At 40.3% G+C, this 9,864-nt stretch overlaps 1 protein-coding gene across 2 annotated transcripts in view; it reads right to left on the bottom strand.

Moving 5' to 3' along the window:
* Positions 1 to 3,130: 3,130 nt before the first annotated feature.
* Positions 3,131 to 9,864, bottom strand: part of Slc6a4 (solute carrier family 6 member 4) — a 38,970-nt gene continuing 32,236 nt past the window's right edge. For both annotated transcript variants that reach the window (XM_090350514.1, XM_090350513.1), the window contains exons 13-14: positions 8,254 to 8,421; positions 3,131 to 3,752 (exon numbers count right to left, since the gene is read on the bottom strand). In XM_090350514.1, the coding sequence (XP_090206640.1) occupies positions 3,678 to 3,752; positions 8,254 to 8,421 (243 nt within the window). In that variant the 3' untranslated portion in view covers positions 3,131 to 3,677. The remainder of the gene's footprint in view (positions 3,753 to 8,253; positions 8,422 to 9,864) is intronic.

Genomic DNA, 9,864 nt, shown 5'->3' with positions numbered 1-9,864 from the left:
GATTGTTATGGTTTTATGTAAAAGAATAATGATTACAAAAATCATTGTTTTCATACTGTAGCTAGGAACTGTGCTTTAAGATTTATTGTATTTTTAATTCAAGTCTACTAATTCAGATATCAACATACACTATCCATCATTTCATATATTGAATTTTAATATTTTACCAGTCCTGGAGCTTGAACTCAGGGCCTGGGCACTGTCCTTGGGCTTTCTCAAGGCTAGAACTCTACCACTTGAGTCACAGCACCACTTCTGGCTTTTTTTTATGTATGTGGTACAAAGGAATCATACCCAGGGTTTCCTGCACACTAGGCAAGCACTCTACCACTAGGTCATGCTCCTGGTCTCTGAATTTTTAATTTTTAAAACTTTATACCAGGAGTGTTTCCCTTTTGAATGGTACTCGAAAAAGGAAAACAAGAATTATAGAATCTTCCTAATCTCCCAAAGGAGCATTTAATACAGTGAAAAATTCAGCTTTGTTGAAAGGTAGCATATCTTTAGTGGACAGTGATATAGGAGAATTGAATATGTACAGTATACAACTGAACTCTGCATTCCTCTTCAGTGGTCTCTTTGCAACTATATACTTATGTGTACCAAGGGGGTCCACTATATTACATTAAAATTCTGTTTCTACTACAAAAAAGAACATATAGCAGAAAAAACTACTGGTAATCATTATCTTGAGATTCTAAGGGGGACTTGGAGGCAGGGTTAAGTGGTAGAGCACTTGCCAAGTGAGCATAAGGCCCTAGGTTCATCCTAGTACGGAAGGGGAAAAAAATATTTATTGAGTAGTGATGTGAATCCTATAATTGAAACATTACAGGGCTGGTATGTAGCTCAGTGGCAAAGTACTTGCCTAGCAAGTGCAACTTCCTGGGTTTGAGCCCCAGCACCAAAAAAGAAAAGACATTAAAGGTGGGGGGGGGGGCTGGGAGTTTGGCTTAGTGGTAGAGTGCTGGCCTAGCATATATGAAAAGCCCTTTAAAGATGTGTTCTAATATTTTCCATATTACACCTCTGGAAGCTAGGAAGTCCACACCCTGATATAAATTTCTTTTTCAATATGCTTCTCAAAAAAAAATTTTTTTGGCACCAGTCCTGGGGTTCAAACTCAGGGACTAGGTGTTGTCCCTGAGCCTCTTCATGCCCAAGACTGGCACTCTACCACCCAAGCAGTTTATTGGAGATAAGAGTCTCACAGACTTTTCTTCCCTAGCTGGCTTTGATCCATAATCCTCAGATCTCAGCCTCCAGAGTAGTTAGGATTACAGGCATGAACCACTGGTGCCGCTTCTCAAACCATTTCTAGGCTTACCTTTCTTCCAATTGAAAATATAAACCCTACAATGAATTTAAAACATGCAAACTCCCTCAGCATATGATAATTTTTCTGTTATAGGTGTTGATTTATGAGTATAAAGACAAGCCAAGAAAGAACCCAGACAGACTTTGGTTGTGCTACTGGACTGCTGAGCACTGTCTAAGGTAATGTATAAGAGCAAGGTTAGTCATCGCATTCCACAATGTTGAGCTTTGCTTTGGTGGTAAATTCCAGGTTAGTTGCTCAAGCTTGCTTAGGTCCTGAATTGAAACTCCAGTACTGCAAGAACAAAAAGGAATCTTGGGCCATGTATAATGGTACACACCTGTAATCTCAGCTACTTGATAAGTGAATATAGGAGGATCAGTCTGGGAAGAAGTGACACCTCTCCAAAACAAGCTGGGTATGGTGGTGCATGCTTACAATCCTAAACTACTTGGGAGGCAGGGATAGGAGGATCATGGGCAAGGCAAATGTGAGCCCCTGAAAAAGAAAGGACTGGAGCTGGGTGGCTCAAAAGACTGTAGCAAGTATGAAGCAGTAAATTAAAAACTCCAGGACTAAAGTAGGGGGAGGAATCTTGAAAGAATACAGTATCTATAAATGTTTACAAAGGTAGCTTTATGTCTTTATACTGCCACTGATGCAACTTCTTTTTAGCAAAGCAACAGGAAGGAAAGAACAAAGATAAAGTGATATGGTGCCAGATGATTAAGACCTTTTGTCTTTGAGTTTATTCTCTTCAAGATTATGGCAAGTCTCACACTGAAGGTAAAATGTGCTTCTCTACCTATACATCATGTTACAAGCCAACAAAAGCCAGATTTCCTTATCTGGATTCTTTAAGAGCTTTATATTCAGTCTTGAAAATCATCTGCACTCACAATCATGACCACCAGAAAAAGGCAAAATGGAAGGAAGTTCATTTAAAGCTAACTCAAGCCTCAGACTCTGGTTTTTGGCCATATACCAGATCTGTACACTTCAGTGTTACTGAAAACTGGATTTACCCTCTGCAGAAGATTAATGAACCTAAACAGTTAAACTCAGTTATTTGAGGTAGAGCTTAAACCAGACAGCCCGCAAAACACTGAAAGTGCAGGTGCTTACCATCCATCTTGAAAGGGGCTTATAGCCAGGCCAGATTGTTTTTTCTGTGGAACCTTATCCTGATGTTTAGGGGAAGGGAGAGAAGAAAGGAAGACGTGTGTGCTAAACTAGTGTCACTGGCAAAGAAGGTAGCATGGAGTATGCTGTTGTTAATTAACCACCCCAGATAACATACACATGTTGGGGACTGAGTATGGGGTCAGAGTGACCTTGGACCTGCACAATTGAGTACACGAGGAAGTAAGCTGTTATCATGATGACTTTGGGCTATGTCAATCACTTCTCATTTAACCTATTTGAGACTTGATTGCTATTTTGTATGCATGGAACCCCTGGCAGTTTCCTGGTTTTAAGAAAAGCATTTAAGGTTGGAACTTGAAATAAATGGCGCTACAGTCTTAAGCTCATCTTAGGCTGGAGTCTTGGGCTGCTGACTTGGGCTGTAGTCCTCCCAACCCCATCATTTTCTTGTCTTCTTCTTTTCTTTGTCTTCTTTTTTCCTGGCCTTCACCCCCAAAGTCAGGAATCCCGGTTCACTGCCGGCTGGCTCCGGCATACAGACACATTTGGGTAGATAGAACTCATTAATGTAAGAAAAATTAGAGGAAATTCATAGTTTGTAATAGGCCCAAAATATTGGGAAATAAGAACACACCAACACAACAATATACACAAACACAAATGCTCTCACATACACATTTTTTTTTCAGCTTAGCTTTTTACATCTTTCCTTATTCCACAGCAGCACATGGGTTAGAAGGTTCTAGTAGATTCCAGCTGTAGTATGCTATGCTACTCAAAGTATTGGCTAGCAAGACATCCTTTTTTTTTTTCTTTCTTCCCTAGATAATGAAGCAAACAGGATGTTAGGTAACAATGATCATACCAAAAAAAAATAATAATACAGGAGGCTTTCACAAACGATTCTAAACCTAATCCTAACTGATGCGTAGGTAATTTTTATCACCTTCTTTCCCACCTCCTCACACATACAGAACAGGCCAGTTCAGCTGGGTCACAGTCCATTATGAGAGTATGTCCAGCAGATTTCTTGGGAAGAAGTGGCTGAAGGCCATTAAAATCTGGGCACCATAGTCTTTTAGGATTGTGTCTCCATGAAGAAGGCCCTTTCATCATCAGGTTTGGCTGGAAACTTGTTCCTTTAGGGGGAAAAAAGTGAGACAGGACTCTTCAGAGCTGGAGGTGGGAAATCTTTTCTTCTGACTGGTGCATGTTACACAGCATTCAATCGGATATCCCCACAGGGAATTTCTGTTGGTGTTTCTGGAGTAATACTTTTAATAATGCGCTGTTGGAAAGAAAATGAAATGTTACCAATATTAACTGTAAAAGTATTTCCACATTATGTTAAAGCTTAGATAGTATTTAATGACTTTCTGTGGTTGTGAAGATTTAACCCAGGACTTCAAACTTGCTAGACATGCGTTATACCACTTGAGCCATGCTTCCAATCTTTTTGCTTCTAGTTTAAATTTTAAATAGGGTTTCACAGTTTAGCTTGGACCAGCCTCAGACCATGGTCTTCCTACTGCTGCCTCCTCAGTAGTGGGTTTCAGATATATACCACCATGTCTAGTGGCATTTGATTATAAGTTAAAAAAGAGTACCAAATAACACTAATGGGAGGAATGAACCTTCAATAAAACCTCTGATTCTCAAAAAACAAAAACATGCTTTAGCGTAAGAGCATTTTTTTTTTTTTTTTTGCCAATCCTGGGCTTGAGCTCAGGGCCTGAACACTGCCCTTGGACTTTCTCAAGGCTAGAGCTCTACCACTTGAGCCTCAGCACCACTTCTGGCTTTTTTTTTTTTTTTTTTTGCCAGTCCTGGGCTTGAGCTCAGGGCCTGAGCACTGTCCTTGGACTTTCTCAAGGCTATACCACTTGAGCCTCAGCACCAATTCCAGCTTTTTACTATGAATGTGGTACCAAGGAATCAAACCCGGGTCTTCATCCATGCTAGGCAAGCACTCTACCACTAGGCCAAACTCCCGGACCTTCTGGCTTTTTTCTATGTATGAGGTACCAAGGAATTGAACCTTTGTGTATACTAGGCAAGCGCTTTACCACTAGACCAAACTCCTGGCCCAAGAGCATTTTTTTCTAGACTAAGTAGGTTCATTATGGCCACACAGGGCTTAGAAAATAGAGTGGATATTAGATTTTGCACCATACCCCTTTCAGTCAGCTTCCTTGTGCCCCAATGCATACTACAGCTACAGGACTCAGTGCCATTACCATGACCAGGGTATTTACTAATTCAATGACTCCTCCTGTGAAATCTGTAGGAAATCTGAAAGCAGATGCAACCATTTAAATCACCATTTCTGAAGCAGCAGTTTCATAGTGATGTAATACTATCACAGAAAAGCAGGCTGAGAACCTCCTTTGGCATAGTAACATGAAGCAGGTCAGGGATTTGGAGAAGGAAAAATAGCAGCTCTGCAGAAACTTAGAAAAATCTTTACCAAATTGCTTTTTTTTTTTTTTTTTTTTTTTGCTGGTCCTGGCTGAGGCTCTATCCCTGAGCCTTGATGCTATCCCTGTTGTTCTTTGTGCTCAAGACTAGCGCTCTATCACTTGAGCCACCACACCACTTCTGGCTTTTTTTTTTTTTTTGCATTGTTATTGGAGATAAGTCTCACAGGAATTCTGTTTTGCTAATTGGGAAGTAGACAGTATAATTTAAGTGGAACTATACTATGCAGAGGAAGAAATCACTAAGGCATGTGGTAGAGGCAAGCAAATATTTTTTTCATATATTTTTATTGTAATTAATAGAAGGGTTACATTATATTCGAGGCAAGCAAATATTATAAAGAAAATAGCTTTTGTGCTCTTAACTCCTACATGTTTTGCTGCCCTTTGCGCTGATTTCCCAACCCCCCCCAAAAAAAACCAAGTCTTGGTGGCAGTAGTCATATTTTGCTCTCAAATTTGCTAAGTCATGCCCTCCGCAAGACAGAACCAACTAATCAAAGAAATGGACCATTGTTGACATATTCATAAACAGATGTTCACTAGGGACTAGTAGCTTCGTGCAGGTTATGAGGGTTTTGTGACAATAACATAAGGCAGTGGATGACTCCAACCCTGAGACTACTGGGATGTACTTCTGTGCAAGTACAGCCTGAAGTAGTGTACTCCAGATATCCCATCTTATGTATAGATGGTCCTCAATTTTCAGTGAGTCATAATGGTACAAAAGAAATAAGCACTCAATACAAACTGCATTTGGAGTTCTGATCTTTTCCTAGGCTGGAGATATACAATATAATATTTTCATGGTGCTGGGAACCAACAGTCAGCCAGAGCTCCCAGGTCTCCATATAGTCAAGAGGGGAAACATCTGATCTGTTACTGTGTACTTTTCCTCAAGGCTAGCTCTCTACCACATCCAGCTTTTTGATGGTTAACTGGAGATAATAGTCTCATGGACTTTCCTGCCTGGGCTGGCATTGAACCACAACCACAATCCTCAGATCTCCTACATAGTTTAGGATTACAGGCATGAGTCACTGGTAAGTTTCATATTTTTTTAACTTTGCCTTAATTTAGGATTCTCCAAAAAATGACTTTTTTTCCCTCCTTGCTGTTGATAGTCTATAGGATACTTTTTCTTTTAACAACAATCTTTTTTTTTTTTTTTTTTTGCCAGTCCTGGGCTTGAGCTCAGGGCCTGAGCACTGTCCTTGGACTTTTCTCAAGGCTAGAACTCTACCACTTGAGCCTCAGCACCACTTCCAGCTTTTTTCTATGCATGTGGTACTGAGGAATCAAACCTGGGTCTTCGTGCATGCTAGGAAAGCTCTCTACCACTAGGCCAAACTCCCAGCCCTTAACAACAATCTTTAAGAGATCTAATAGTCCAATCAACACATTTTAAATATGAGACCTAGTCCTAGAAGTGGTAAGTGACTCACCAAGGCTGACTGTGACCTTCCCTTAGTTCTCTTTGACATGCTAACTCATTTTTGGTAACCCACTGCTCCCCATCTGGCGGTCTGGGGTGAACATGACCCTGTAATTGTCTTACCTCTACTGCCAACATCACACAGCTCCGTTATTTATATACCTTGGCATAACAGTACCTTGTGACCAATTGGAGGAATCTGTAAAAAGATGACTATATGAATTCCTATCTCAGACCTTTGCTGTTGGGTTTGAAGCCAGAGAGCTCATAGATAATCCCAACTGCCTTAAGAGACAACTTGAAAGAAGGAATTCTGTAACTGGGTTTGAGAGTGAATCACAAGCACCACCGAGGCCCAATGTCCTTTGTAAAGAACAAGGCCATGCTAGAAATTGTAAGAGCTAATTCTTTCAATATTAACTCTGTTTTCCTCTTTGGAAAAGGAAATGAATCCCATTGTTCTCATTTCTCACAAAATATCTCAGTAATATTAATGTAATGGTCTCAGGTTTGAGTTTTGCTTATTACAGCCCACAGACGAAGACCACTGCATTTTGAACAGGATTATTCCCAGCCTCAGTTACCTATTTGCTTACAAGGTATTTTTAATAACAAATGAGATCGTTTGATCATTTATATGAAGATTCTTTGGAAAGTATGCACTTTTTTTTTTTTACAAACTTTAAGGTGTTATTATTATTAAGATCCTATTATTTATTACAGAAATGGCCATTTACTTATTTATTGCCAGTCCTGGACTTGAGCTAGAGCATTATCCTTGGGCTTTATCAAGGCTAGAGCTCTACCACTTGAGCCACAGCACTACTTCTGGCTTTTTTTTTTGCCAGTTGTGGGGCTTGAACTTTTCTATGTAAGTGGTACCAAGGAATCAAACCCGGGTCTTTATATGCATACTAGGCAAGCACTGTAGGCCAAACTCCCAGCCCCCAGAAATGGTCTTTTATCATGGTAAAAATTTTTATTTATTTATTTATTTTTTGCCATTCCTGGGCCTTGAACTCAAGGCCTGAGAACTGTCCTTGGGCTTTCTTAAGACTAGAGCTCTACCACTTAAGCCACATCATCACTCTGGCTTTTGTTTTGTGCCAGTTGTAGGGCTTGAACTCAGGGCCTAAGCACTGTCCTTGGACTTGAGCCACAGTACCACTTCTAGCTTTTTTTTTTTCTAGGTATGTGGTGCCAAAGAATTGAACCCAGGTCTTTGTGCGTGCTAGGCAAGCACTCTACCACTAGGCCAAACTCCCAGCCCACTTCTGGCTTTTTTTTTTTTTAATGTATGTGGTACCAAGGAATTGAACCTGGGTCTTAATGCATGTTAGGTAAGCACTCTACTGCTAGGCCAAATTTCCGGCCCCATGGCAAAAAAAAATTTTATTCCAGTGTCTTGAACTAAAACTAATTTGCTGAGGCTGAGAATGTAGCTTTGTGGTAGAGTGCTTGCCTAGTATGCATGAAGCCCTGGGTTCAATTCCTCAATATCACGTAAACAGAAAAAGCTAGAAGTGGCACAGTGGCTCAAATAGTAGGTCTGGAACAAAAGAAGCTCTGGAACAGTGCCAAGGCCCTGAGTTCAAGCCGCAAAACAAGAACACTAAGTTACTGGTGTAACATCCTTATTTTGTGATGATTTCAAAATAATATTTGTTGCAATCAGCAAAGTAGCTGTCTGCTAAGTATGGAAAGCTAAACACAGCCCAAACTGAATGCCTCAGCACACCCAACATTTGGGAGATACTTAAAATGATGGCTGCACTATTGTGAATAAAAATGTGTAAATCTATCTTTTGAATAGGACATAAAAGAATTGTTTACACCCCAAATACGCACACATTTACACTATATCTACTATCACCTACCTCCTTAACTGTCCCTGGAGTGGTAATCAGCCGGTACGTTATGTATGTGGGGATGCAGATGACAGATGAGGTTCCTATGCAGTAACCCAGGATGACACTCCAGTGAGGGTAATTATACTGGAAAAGTCGTAGCTGAGGTGGGCTCATCAAAAAACTGCAAATGATGAACTGAGACAGAAATTCCAAGAAACATCAATGTCTACTCCTAAACTTCAACATTGCCAAGGTGCTTTTCCTCATAACTTCAGGGCTTACAGCTTGGAAGGTTATAGCTAATGTCTGGGATATGGCAGCACCCTTTCCTGTGCTACCTTCTGGTAAGCAGAGATTGGAATCCATTGGAGGTGGTCACCAAAGGAATGAACCAAGTTGGTCCCTTACAGCAAATGCCAGGCATAGGACTTTATAATTTTCCTTTGTTTTCCTATCTCTGCATTTCTCAGCTGTGACTGCCATCTATCAGATAGAAGGTACCTTATATCTGAAAGTGATATTAAGGTTCTTCAAATCCCCGGAGGACTCCAAGCTCCTGAGATGGCCCTTTCCCCTCACTGCTTTCTATACTCAGTACTTTAGCCTAGGATTTCAAGGATGGCTTACAAAGAGGCATCTGAGCAATGACCTCCTGCCTGCCACATGTCCTTATAATGAAAAGAATTATGGAAAGGGGAGGGAAATGCAACCGGATACACTTTTCATGTGAAATTTTTGATGAAGAAAAAATCTTACAACATGTTCCCAACACCCAATTTATGAGTTTTCTTATTCCAGCTTGGTTTCCAGATATTGTAAATATCAGTTTTTGCCTAGTTACCAATCTGCTAAAGTCATTATTGATTTAATTTTATTATTACATAGTCATAAAGAAGACAGTAAATTATCTGCATGGTCAAACATCTATTTATAGCTCTTTTTTCTTTGTCTGCAGGTAATAAAATAGGAAATTGTTAAACACACATTCATCTTCTGAGCAGTGTTATCCTAAGTCTGAGAGGAGGCCTTGAAAACAGGAGTTGGGTCAATAGCCCACCTTTCTCCTGCCCATTCCCATCTACTAAAGAAGGTAATGTGGGAACAGAACAAGGTGGATTAGGAGCCAGCCCTGCCAGAACTGATTTGATGCCAGGTATGCAAAATCCAACTCCAAGAAAGAGGGATCAAACTTTCCCTTCCCCCTTCATCCATCTCACACAGCCCAGCCTCTCTTTGCTCATACACAATATGTTTTTGTAACTTGGCTTCAGTGAAAAAGAATATTTTTAGTAAGTTACACATTGTTTACCTAAAGCAGCCTTAAAAAGCTCAGAGCAAGAGATCTGTTAAATAAACGTAGAAGTAGAAGGCAGATTTTCCTCCTTGTAATTAGGCATTAGAGAACTTGCCTTTAGAGGAGAAGAGTAAAGGAGCATCATGGGAATTATGAACAATGTGACTGTACCCAAATCCATACATGGGTCCTGCCAGGTAAAGGGACTCGGGCAATGTACTACCAGAAGAGAAAATGCCCAAAGCCTCTAGGACTAGGAGGTGGGAAGAGGCAGATGAATGAAACACATGTAAAAGAAGTAATTTTAGTAGCTAAGATAAATAATACCTTAGTGCAATCTATGA

This window comes from Megascapheus bottae, chromosome 17 (assembly GCF_031878675.1).
Source record: "Megascapheus bottae isolate mThoBot1 chromosome 17, mThoBot2.hap1, whole genome shotgun sequence".
Lineage (NCBI taxonomy): Eukaryota > Metazoa > Chordata > Mammalia > Rodentia > Geomyidae > Megascapheus > Megascapheus bottae.
Note: the sequence above shows the minus strand (reverse complement) of the source record. Positions and strands in the feature narration are given on the sequence as shown.